The following is a 12,022-nucleotide window of genomic DNA, read 5'->3' on the forward strand; positions in this document are numbered from 1 at the left end:
CGAGCTGCGCTCAGCGCGCCAAAACCTACGAACCGGAAAGGGCGCGGCCACTTCCGGCGCCGCTGGCGCCGCCGGGCGGGAAGCGGGAGGGGGCGCGGGGTCGGAGCGGTTCTGCTCCGCGCGGGTCCGAGCGCAAGGAGCGGCGGAACGGCCCGGCTCGGGATGCTTTTCCGGAGCCCGGACGCGCCCGAGGGAAGGCTGGTCCCGGGGGCCGGGCCGCGCGCGCGCTGCGTCCGCTCTGCAGAGCTGCCGTCCTCGGGCGCGGGGCGGCCCTCGGTGTGGCACCGCGCGCGGCCGGCGAGCATCGCCGTGCGGCTCGCGAGGAGCGGCGCCGAGGCGCGCGGGGCAGCCAGCGCGGGCGGCCAGACCGGCCCACCCCGCTCGTCCTCGCGCACCTGCGGGAATTTCCGCGCGTTTCTTCCGGCTGATGATCCGCTTTCCTGAGGCGCGCGGTCCCGAGGCGCGGATCCGTCGCAAGCCGTTATTTGGCGCCTCGGAGCGCCTAACGGGGCTGCGGCGCCAGCAAAGAGCGCGGCCCCGCTCCGTCCCGCGGAGGCTGCCGGCCGTTGCCGCGGTCGCTCTCGGGGCCTCGCGTCCGGCCCCAGGCGCCCCGAGAGCTCTGGGATCGGCCCGCCGTGCCTTCGGGGCCGCGGCAGCCCTGGGAGCCGCGGCGCCGCCCGAGCTCCGCTCCGCTATGGGAGCGCGGCGGGCCTCGGCGCTCGTGCCGAGAGAAAGGCGAGGAACCGTTATCACTGAGTCAGGTGAATTAAACGTTCACATATATTTGCTGAAAAAAATTATATACATCTGTAGCAAGGCTCTGCCAAGTCTGAAAGATAAGCATCATCTAGTCACTAAATTAAAAAAATAAAAATCTGACCTTTAAATCTTTTTTTTTTCTCTTTTTTCTTTTTATCCATGTCCAAGAGCACAGACCGTTTATTTTGTTAGCACATTTGGTGGAGGATGGATGTTCGTGTGAGTATCCATGGAAACCGGCGACAATTTGGCATTTCTTTTGGATAGGATGGAAAATTATAAGAAGCCACTTAATGCCTTACAGCCTAAGTAATCCACAGAGTATATCCGGTTGCAAAAGGGTCACAAAGTAGCAGTCAAAGAGAAGCCTAAACACCCAGAGACTTAGCGTACACGTCTGATAATAAGAACAAGGTATAGAGCATGCCGGCTAATTAAATAAACGCCACTTAAAACCCTGTTCCTTAGGAGTGTAACCCTGGAAAAACCATCCCGTGTGAGAAATGGACTCTGAAGAGATGTCTACATCCAGTCACAGTAAGGCTTTGAAGATACATGAAGTTTTATAGCATTTGTATTTTAAGGATTTAGGGCAAGTACATGTTCTTCTACTGAATAAAAAGAAAGTTAGTACTTAAAAGGTTCAAAAATATATCAATCGTGATTTTTTTTTTTACATAAATAAATTATATCGATTTTGGATTTAACAGCTGAGAAAACCCTTTCTGCTTCCACTGGAGGCAAAACTGAACAAAATGTTAGTTAAATAGAGATAGCAGCATTTCTAAGAAATCTGTCGACAGCGATACAGTATCTATGCTACGAGGAAGTTATTAAATAGAAGACATTTAATTGGGGGGGGTTTGCATCGTGATCGGTTACAGACTTTAAAAAATCACCCAATCCAGGAATCTGGCAATACGTCCGTGAAAGGATGAACTTTTCAGCTCGTGGGTAACAGACTTCTTTGAGATGCTGATTTCAACATGTACACCATTTATCATTCCAAATGTATAAAAGACAAAAAAAAAAAAAAAAAAAAAGCATCATAAATAAATAATGCAAACCGAAATAGTTATGCCAAAACATTTGGACCATCTGATAAATTAGCAAAACTGTAACAGAAAATAAGTAAAAAATACAGTAAATTGTGACAACCAGATGTGTGACCGGTGACTTGACGCTCCCAACGCCCGCCGCGCTGACTTCAAGTCTCAAACCATGAGCTGCAAATGAGAACGAGCCCAAGTGAAAGGGAAACGAAAGGAGTGAAGGGGAGGAGAAACAGAGGAGTTGCCTGTGGAGGTGTCTCAACACACACAGAGTTTCGGGCACTGACTGCATTAAAACCTGTCTGTTTAAAACACGTACGTCAAAATCATTTGCCGATGGGGGGACTTGGAAATACTGTTCAACAGCACGTAGAGGAATGGAAAGAAGAAGCAAACGTGATCTCTTCACAGTCTACCACTAGGAAAGAAGAACAAACTCGAGCTTTGGAGATCCCGCGGTCCTTCTGCCCTCAGAGCAGCACAGCCTGCAGCCTCCCCTGCTCTGACAGACACCGCATCTGAACATGGACCCCAATGGACAGCAACTCAAAAAGCCTCAGTGTTCATAAAAGAGCATTAAAATCAGTGTGGCCTGTTTGTGGCCTGAAAAAATAACATTACAGCACTCCTAATGCCATAGATGAGGACTAACGCCGTAGATGAGAACGGAATTCTAGCGGGGCCATGGGGGAACTGGTAGCGATGGGTACAGGAATCCCAAAAAGTCATGCAAGATGTGCAAAACGTTTTCAGCTCGGGCTGAAAAGCTCTCATAACTATTGAGGAAAGGGCAACGAAAATTCCACTTAACGTAAAACCAAACTTTGGTTTGAAAAAATACAAAAGAATGCCTACGTAATATTGTCACTCACTGTCGTTTGTTTCCAAACCTTTGAGGTGGGGGTGATGGAGAAATTATACCACTACCAGTAACGTCTCTTTGTTTCAAAGAAATGAATATATGCATTTTCAATCATTAGGTATATACTTCTGTCTATACTACTATTCTAGTAACCATGATAAAATAGGGAAATACTTCAAATCAAAAATACACATCAGCACTTACTATAGCTGTGCTTTTTACCCCCAAATACAGGCTTTGTCACCCAGTGTCGCTGGAGAAAGAACCACCCCTGTCAGTGCGCAGACCAAGAGGTGAGAGCTTTGCTTTGCTCTGTTTTTGCTTCCTTTTCTTCTCAAATGTGTGAGCGGTTTGGGGGGTGCCCAAGAACTGGATTTGCTCGGCCGGGATGAACGACTGGAAAACAGAACAAGAATTCTGTGCCTCCCACACTAGCTAGACAACACTGTTTATCTAATAAAGTGGCAAGACCCTGCAACTATTAACATATAATATGTCACCATAGTTTTCTGACAGGGAGTTAGGTAGATAATATTACTCATGGAAACACAGGTTTATGAAGGTGGAGTGGGGGCAGGAGGGTAAGTAACAAATAGGTATGGGATAAGAAACTTACAAGCCACAATCTTTTTTTTCAATGAAACAAAAGTTCTAATTGGTATCATTAACTTCTTTGACCTCCTCCTCTGCTGGTACATCCTGCTCTTTCTCTGCTGGCAAAGGCGGTGTTTGCTCTGTACAGTTTTGACCGTTTGCAGCTTCTTTTTCGGGCAGCGAGACAGTTTCTGGTTCTGGGTTCGCTGCGTCACCTTTCGCTTTCTTTCTCTTCCGCTTCTGACTCTCCAGGCTGGCTGCCTCCGCGTGCCTGGCCTGCTGCATGCCCGGCAGCGCCATGCCAATGCCAGGGGAGAGAAACATTGACGGATAGATCAGTCCGGGTGACATCCCTGGGATAAGAAACGGGTTAAAAGCTACAGGACTACTGGTAGTTATTGCGGATTCTGTCTGATTAGAAAACGAACTAGGGCCGGGCTTATCTTCAGAAAGAGTTTCTTTTTTCGCATCCTGGCTGCTCTGTTTATCCTCAGTAGCTTTCTCTGCGTTCGATGTACCACTTTTTGTTGTGCTTGTTAAGGAAGTCGGAGCAGTGGCGGTACAAGTCGTTGCCATGGGTGGGTTGAGAAGCCCTCCGACGCCGAACATCTGCGGCACGGTGGCCATGCCTGGCAGCATCATGGGCAACATGCTCAGGGTGCTCTTCACGTCCTCGCCAGCGGGCACGGCCGCAAAGCCTGCAGGGAAGCCGACCAGCCCGGTCAGGGGGATCCCTTGCATGTTTCTCATGTTCTGAAGTCCCACTAGGTCCATTCCGGCAATCAGTCCGTTCATGAACAATGGTCCCATTCCAGAAGAAGAATCTGCTACGACGCCGGGGCCTTTGATGAGCTCACTTCTGGGCCGCCTTCCCCTGCGGCGCGGCCCCGCGTCACGCAGCACCGGCTCAGTCAGCACACGGTTGAATTTGCTTTCTGGTAAGTAGCCCTAGGAACGAAGCAGAAACAACACAAAATGCCTCGTTACTGCACGAGAGGAAACGTGGCTTTTTGTACTCGCGTCTGCATCCCAGATGGTGTCGGCACAGAAACATTTGCTGACATGATTCTGGATATGGAATTTGAGAGTATGCCTGACTTTTCCCCAGGGGATGCTGCCAAGTGCAGAACATCCTCAGCGTGCCCTGCCACAGTGCTGCAGTGCCAACGTGAGTGGGGGGGAGGGAGGCAGCAGGGACAGCAGCCTTTGGCTCCTCCGAGCCCCTCCAGCTGCTCCCAAGGACTGGAACCCCTCCTAGCACAAGGAGCACCGGGCAGCTCCACGTCAGAGGCTTAAAGTTCGGTCCTATCCCAGCTTTAGTCCTGGCTTCAGCAACCCTGGATATGAGCTCTAAGGGACAAATTTTCAGCTGCAGGAGATGCAGAGAGTGGGTGTACTGCTGAGCTCCATGAGCATTCACTGCAGGAACAGAGCCCAGCAACCACAGTGAGGGAGAAGACAGCCCACCTTTGTGGAGCAGTGCAGCCAGACACACAGCACAGCCTAACACTCCATTTTTCAGCGTTCTCATCACAAATATTTGAATGGGTTTTTTTGTGCCTCCCTCGAGCTGCAAAGACTTTTGTGCCTTTGAACAACTGGCAATAATAGATCTGCACATGAGCTATACTTCCCACTGACACCTCAAGTGCAGAACAAACCATTGGGGAAGTTTGCACAGCCCAGCTGCTGCTCCAGGAGGGATGAGCAAGCACTGGTGCACATGGTAATCTGCACAGCAGCCCAGGTAGCCCAGACACCACGGGGCAGCCTGCCCAACACCCAGCCCTCGAGCTCTTCCAGCGGCTGTCCCTCTATACACATGCACAGAGAGTGGCAGATAGGGCTGCTGAGCACTAAGGGCTGATACACAGCCATACCTCAGGCAAAGTGGGGCAGCCTAGGAGGCATCCACAGGAGCTGGAGGCAATTCGAGGCAATTGACTGCACAGGGCATGAAGGCCAGCCTGGACGTGGAGCTGTGTTTTTGGTGGACAGAGGCAGGACATGCCAAATTGCCAGCACTCATTAAAAACGGATTTCAGAGTGGTATAAAACTCTAAGCCACCTGATCCCCCCTCTAGCCCCTGCTCAGCAAGGTTGCAGAGGTACGTGGCCTTGAAACAAGGAGCAGTGAGTGGGGCCTCTGGGAGCAGCCTGGGGGGATGCACGTGGCTGCTGTCCCTCGCCAGGGCGGGGACTGGTGGGTGAGTGCACTGGTAGGGCTCTGCTCCCCGCTATCCCTGTCCTGCTGCTGTCCCAGCCCCTGGGCCCCCCATGCTGCACACCCGACAGCAGGCTCAGGCTGGCACGCACAGAGCTTGCAGGAGCTGATAAAAAGGCTTGGCCCAGGAAACTGCTGGAAAATGTGACTCATGAGAAAGCACTGTGTGCAGCTCCTGCCCTGAGCGCAGGTGGATGACTGATGCGCTTCTGCTGCCCCCGTCTCTTAGTCTCCCAGGCCTTTCAGAAAGGTTCTGCAATGGCTGCCCTGTCCTGCCATGCCCTTCCCAGGGCACTGAGCACCTCCTCTCCTGCTCAGCCGCGATGTGGAGCCGTGGCTGTGCCCAACCTTCCTGTGACGCGCGGCCCAGCTAGCCTCCAGCTGTGCCATCCCAGAGAGGCCCTGCCCTGCAGCTCATGGGGCCTCACTGAAGAAAGGTGGTGGGGATGGGGAGGAGGAAGAAAAGATGATATGATACAGATTTCTCCAAAAGCTCTAACTTACTGAAAGCTTAACAATGTCAGCCCAGTCAGCTGCAACAGCATACTCCAAGTTTGCATCAAGCCACCTTGGCAATTCCTTCAATGCTGGTGCCGTGGCTCCCCCTAACTATAAAACATAGCAGAAGGATGACCTCTATTGCAGAAAGAGTTATGCAAAATAACACAAGAAATACGATTAAATGTCTAGGCAAACACACAGTTTAGGAGCATCCACCAGCCTCTGAAGGGGATGGTTGCTACACACCTGGGAGGCTCATGCAGGAGGTGGCCGAGCAGACAGAGACCATTTGGTCCTGTCCAAGCAGAGGGAGGACACTCCGAGGTGCTGATTAAGGTGCAGCTGGGAGCCAAGGCCAGGGTTTTCTGCTCACAGCTGTGGGCCAGTCCCTCCAGCCGTGCTGTGAATGGGATGACAGCACGTCTCCTGGCTCGCCGTCTGGGGCTGCGGTTTGGCTGGGGCAGATGCTTTTCCCTTGCTATGCCACTTGGCAGGACTCAGTACGGGACCAATGCCTCCAGCCACATAGCTCAGGGAGCAGAGGGCCAGCCCGTGCCCTGCCCTGCCACCCAGCACTGCCCTCCTGCCTACGAGTGTGCCATGGGGTGGGGACAGAGCATTTGTACGAGACACACTCAGAACTGGAGGAACCCACCCAACTCCCCAGGTCTCCAGCAGCCACTGTGGGTGCAACACAGAAACACAGGTGTGGCCGAATCGGTCTCCCTCTACCCTACCACTCTGCTTTGGGTTTTGAGGTGATTATGGCTACCTCACCTCCTGAAGCCTTGGGTGTATTTAACAGCCACATTTGGGTGCAAAGTTCCCTGTCTCATTCAGAGAGGCTGATACCTGTGCACAAGCAGTGGGTAACTCCACATCCCAACTCTTGCTGCTCGGTAAGCACATCTCAGTAAGCAAGAGAAAGCACTGCAAGCCCCGCATTCCCACATGCCTCTCGCTCTGCAGAGTATCAATGTGCTTCTGCTGCACCTCGTAAGGAGGAGCAAAACAGAGACATTTGCAACACATGGGCATATTACAAGTTTTGGAATACTGCAGTGAGTTCAGAGGTAATGATTAGATCCAGAACAGGAGCCAGCAGCCAGGGCTATGCTGATGGCAGCTCCCCACTAGAGGCTGTCGCAGTGCTGCTGCCATGTCGGCACACAGCGCAGCAGTGAGCTCCCAGCCCCTCGTGCTGCAGCCAGTCACTTGTAGGTGTCTCCTCGGTCCCACATGTGTCACAGAATATCATACACCGAGTATGTATTCCATACTTTTGCCCTGTCCACGTGGTTCCCTGGATTAAGATCCACCCCTGGCCTGCTCAGGTTCTGCTAAGTGCTTCAGGACACCGAGGGCAGAGCACAGAATAGACCTTCGCTTACCCTCCGTCCGGTACCCTTATGTACCACCGGCACCCGCTCCTCGCCCGTGAGTGCACTAATGTCCAATTTGCTGGGGTCCTTGCAGCGCTGCCTCCTCTGCTTGGGCTTGTCTGAAAAACTCTGGAGTGCAAACAACACAACGTTAATGAGAGCAGACAGCTTAATGAGCCTGGCTGGCTAGAAGCCCTGCAGAAGGATGACACAGATGAGCACTCGAAGGACAGGGATGCCCCTGCAGCCCTGGGCAGAAGCTCTACGAGCAGCACACACAGCCTCTGCCACTGGGCCAGTTTTCAAATGAGCATTAATTGCTGGAGGCACAAAGGGACTTCTGGGCACCGCACTGACAGTGGCACCATTTCCTGGCTCCCCCCAACCTGCTCCACACTTGTACACACACATCTGTAAGCGGGGTGCTCTGCTTCTCTGCAGCTCAGCCCATGCTTTTTTCTGCTGTATTTCAGCAGTTCCCACTGCACAGCTGCTGCACCTGTTTGGGGTCCCAGCCCTTCAGGACCACAGTGCAGTTACAGCTGAGTTCTTGCACTCCCACTGCACACAACAAGCCCTGGGACATCCGCCAACGTGCAGGCATGGATATAGCATTGTAACAAACTTCTGCAAGCCCCGAGTCCCAGGAGTCAATGAAAAAAGAGAGCTGTTGGAGAGGGTCCAGAGGAGCCACAAAAGGGGGCTGGAGCAGCTCCCCTATGAACACAGGCTGAGGGAGCTGGGCTTGTTCAGCCTGGAGAAAAGAAGGCTGCAGGGTGACCTCATTGCAGCCTTCAGTACCTAAAGGGAGCCTGCAAACAGGAGGGGAGTCAACTCTTGGAAAGGGTAGATAACAGCAGCTCAAGGGGAAATGGTTTTAAGTTGAGGGAGGAGAGATTGAGGTTGGGAGTCAGGGGGAAATTCTTTACAGAGGGAGTGGTGAGGTGCTGGAACAGCTGCCCAGAGAGGCTGTGGATGCCCCGTCCATCCCTGGAGGTGTTCAAGGCCAGGTTGGATGGGGCCCTGGGCAGCCTGGGCTGCTATGAAATGGGGAGGTTGGTGGCCCTGCATGTGGCAGGGGGTTGGAGATTCATGATCCTTGAGGTCTCTTCCAACCCTGGCCATTCTGTGATTCTGTGAGAAGGTCCTGAGACTGGCCTGGCCTTTGAGAACTCAACAGAGCTGCTCCAGAACCCCAAAGCAGCTTTCAAACTGATCTCTCAGAGACAGAACACCTGCCTCGAGGCAGGGAACCCCTCAGTGTTGACACAGAGCTTGCTGGCAGCAGCTGGTCTTTGGTGTGGCAGATGTGTGAGCTCTGTAAACCCCCCAGAAGGCCAGGGCACTGGGAAGTGGTGGAAAGGCAGCTCCATTGCTGCTCCGTCAACAGACTGCTTCCTGCAGTGCTCCTGGTCCAGGGCACAGATCTCTGTGTGTCTCACTGTCTTAAAAAGCTGCTTGATCTCCTCATCTCTCAGGAGCCCCACACCCTGCCCAGCTTGCCCCTCCTCCATGCTCCTGCACTCCAGCCCTGGGGAAGCCCTGCCTTGGGCACACACAGTCTTCTGTGACCAAGAAACAGTCTATTATGTATGGCATCACATTTCTTCCTGCTCTGCAGCCTGTGCTCTGCCTACCAGATTGTCCCAGAAGCTGAACAGGCTGAAATCTGAGGAGCAGATCACCCTGTGAAACCAAGAGGTGGACAGATGTCTATGAGACTACAAGAAGAATCAGATAGGCCTCGTGTTCTGCTCAGTGCCACTGTGTTCTGACTGTGCCTGCAGACATGTGCCCCCACTGCAGTGCTTCCATTTTCAAAGCAAAGAACTCCGCTTTGCAGGGAACATGCTGTCTGGGGGCCTCGCCTAATACAACAGCATGGCCTAAAATGACCCCAAGTGAAAGGGCTTTGAGCATCCCAAATCCTTTTCCTATTTATCTCCCTACCCCTGCCATTTCTGGAAGACACTGGACTACAGACTCACGCTGCACATGTCTGATGCCCAGGACTGGAGCTGTAGAACGGACCTTGGGGCAGGGGCATGCAGCTCAGCAGGTGGTTCTGTGACTGCACAGAGAACCATGCCCATCCCCAGAGCGTGACCCAAGCCTGACAAACACTGCCACCTGTGGCACAGGGAAAGGTGCTACGCTTTGAATACTTCATGGGGGCCTTGAATTTAAGAGCAACCACACTAAGCCTAACACCAAAGGCAGCACACAAGGCAGACACAGGAACACACACATGCCACCAAAGGCCACCCTTACTGTGCCGAAGCTGGGAACGTCGAGCGTGTAGTCGGACTGCTGACGGAGCCAGTCGAGGAGACTCTTGTTGGGGACAGCCTTCTCAGCCTGGCTGCCTGCAGCTGGGACTGGCTGCGGAGTTGAGGTAGCAGCTGCCGGCCCATCTGGGAGGGGGCTGTTCTGGGGTGGCTGCAGCTGATCGTCCTGAACATCCTGGAGTGAAGGGAGGAGCAGCCCGTCGCAGCATGTAGTGATGCATCTGTCCCCACACAGATCCCAAAGCAGCTCAACTGCCACCACAGCACAGGCTGGCTTCTTCAAACCCATGTTCCCTGCACCTGCTCCCTAGCCCAGCGCCCCAGCGCATTCTGCTTCCACTCAGCCCCAGCACTGCTAGCATGGAGGGCAGAGAGCTGGGGGATGCTTCTGCATCTCACCTGCAAACACTCTCATGACTAGGAGAGCCACTTGCCCAACAGATCACTCCTACACATGGTTTGAGGGGACTGCTCTGGCTCCCAATTTCCAGTGCTCAAGTGGACCCCAGGGGAGAAGCCTTTTGGCAAGAGCTTAAATGCAGTCACGGACTTTTTATCACGTTCTCTAACAGCAAACACTCCACATCTGGAACAACCGCTTGTGATAATGCTTACTGGAGGCAGCAGAGCTTGTTTAGGGGAGCTGGACCACGAGAAGAATTGTGCTGAATGCACGGGGCCCACGTGAAAGGAGGGAGTATCAGCTCACCTGCAGCCTGGTTGGAAGAGGCCTCTCCTTCAGGAAGATGAGATCCATGCCTTCTACATTTTTTCTCCTGCCCCGTCTCCTCCTCATGGCAGCATCGTCTCTTCGGAGGCTGCCATTTACAATTTGTCCTGTGACAGGATGGATTAACCCCGCCTGCAAGATGCCAGACAAGTCCATGCCCAGGGAGCCCTGGAGGGTGTTGACAGTCCCCAGCTTGGGCATGTTTGTGTTCAGAGGGAAAGGAGAGGAGTTCCCTGGGGATCCGTCAGAGGCTCTGGACAGGTCCACAGCCGCATCGCGCCAGCCGTTCAGCACAATGGGAGGATGAACATGGGCTGCTGCCAACTGCTCCAAGCTCCTCTGCTTGGCATCTCTCTCCAGCTCAAATTCATACAGCCGCCTGTGCTTCCGCTCATCTTTTGCAAAGGCAGGGTTCAGGAAGCCTTCCTGCATGGATCAGAGACACAGAGCAAGTTATAGCTGCTGGTGCAGCGCTGTGGATTCCAGCAAACCAACGCACAGAGCTAGCGGTCAGGCTGCCCTGCTCCTCTGCAGCATGTCCTTTCCCTGGGCACAGCACACCTCACCCTGTGTGCAAGTGGTGCCATGGTACCCTCGGACGAACACGGACTCCCACATGCTTCATCCACAGCTGGGGCAGAGGTGGAGTCCCAGGTCAGCAGCTTCCTGCTCTGTGCCATGTCCATCAGAGGGAGATGAGAGACCAACAGGGAAGTGCCCTCTCCTGCACTCCTTCCTTTGGGACACGGGGGTAGCTGGGGGCTGGGAGCTCACCAGGAGTCCTCACCAGAGGGACTGAACAGCCCAAGCTGCATGTTATGCACCACAACTGGCACCAAGAGGCAGTGAAACCCCCACCTGGAGCAGGAAGCTAATGAGCACCTGGGGAAATGCTTCATCCCAGGGTCCTAAACCTGTCTTCAACCAAGGGTCCCGCTCACCTTTTGTACCTGTGAGATTAACACTCCATTGTTGAAGCTGGGATCGGGGGCTTCTGACTCAGCAAAGCTGTTCCTGCTGCCGGCATTGCTGGCCACGGCTGGGGCTGCCAGCAGACTCTGGGTCTCGAACTGCTGGCTGGAGGATGGCCATTTGCCCTTCAGGATGGCGTGGCAGATGTTGTCAATGCGGTTGATGATCACACGATCCTGCAAACAGGATTGGATGGGGGGGATGCTGGGACTCCAATGACTTTAGTTCACGTATGCCAAATCAGTACTAAAGATAAACCCAACCCTTGTGTCCCAGCTCAGCAGCAAACTGCTGTGGGGCACTGAGCACAGTGTCCATTGGGAGCCATGTGCAGAGGAGCAGGAGGAGGCAGAGCTGGGGCTGTGAGCCACTGTCTGTCAGGACAAGGCAGCAACATCCACAATAGAAAGTGTTCATCTTCGACTCACCTTAGGCCACTCAGAGAAGGAGTAAAGCGTCTTTTCCTGCAGCAGCTGGGCGATGGTTGGTGCCCGGACATCCTGCAGGTCATCAATCTCCCCAGGCAGGACAGAAGCTGAACTCTTGCTCTCTTCCTCCAAATATTTCTCCGGGCCATCTGAGAAAGCGACAGAACAGAGCCCATTATCACACTCCTTAACCCCTCAGGGTGTTGGCACTTCCTCTCCCCTTCCCACCC

At 53.6% G+C, this 12,022-nt stretch overlaps 1 protein-coding gene across 8 annotated transcripts in view; it reads right to left on the reverse strand.

Annotated features, from left to right (window-relative positions):
* Positions 1-762: 762 nt before the first annotated feature.
* The window catches only part of CHD6 (chromodomain helicase DNA binding protein 6), a 58,512-nt gene continuing 47,252 nt past the window's right edge, over positions 763-12,022 (reverse strand). For 4 of the 8 annotated variants that reach the window (XM_042886625.1, XM_042886623.1, XM_042886621.1 and 1 more), the window contains exons 32-38: positions 11,793-11,941; positions 11,334-11,540; positions 10,372-10,818; positions 9,646-9,837; positions 7,384-7,503; positions 5,996-6,100; positions 763-4,215 (exon numbers count right to left, since the gene is read on the reverse strand). In XM_042886625.1, coding sequence (XP_042742559.1) covers positions 3,325-4,215; positions 5,996-6,100; positions 7,384-7,503; positions 9,646-9,837; positions 10,372-10,818; positions 11,334-11,540; positions 11,793-11,941 — 2,111 coding nt within the window. In that variant the 3' untranslated portion in view covers positions 763-3,324. The remainder of the gene's footprint in view (positions 4,216-5,995; positions 6,101-7,383; positions 7,504-9,645; positions 9,838-10,371; positions 10,819-11,333; positions 11,541-11,792; positions 11,942-12,022) is intronic. The other 4 variants (XM_042886628.1, XM_042886627.1, XM_042886622.1 and 1 more) reach the window with 3 other exon arrangements.

Source organism: Lagopus leucura, unplaced genomic scaffold, assembly GCF_019238085.1.
Source record: "Lagopus leucura isolate 7727_CA_CO unplaced genomic scaffold, USGS_WTPT01 Super-Scaffold_100060, whole genome shotgun sequence".
NCBI lineage: Eukaryota > Metazoa > Chordata > Aves > Galliformes > Phasianidae > Lagopus > Lagopus leucura.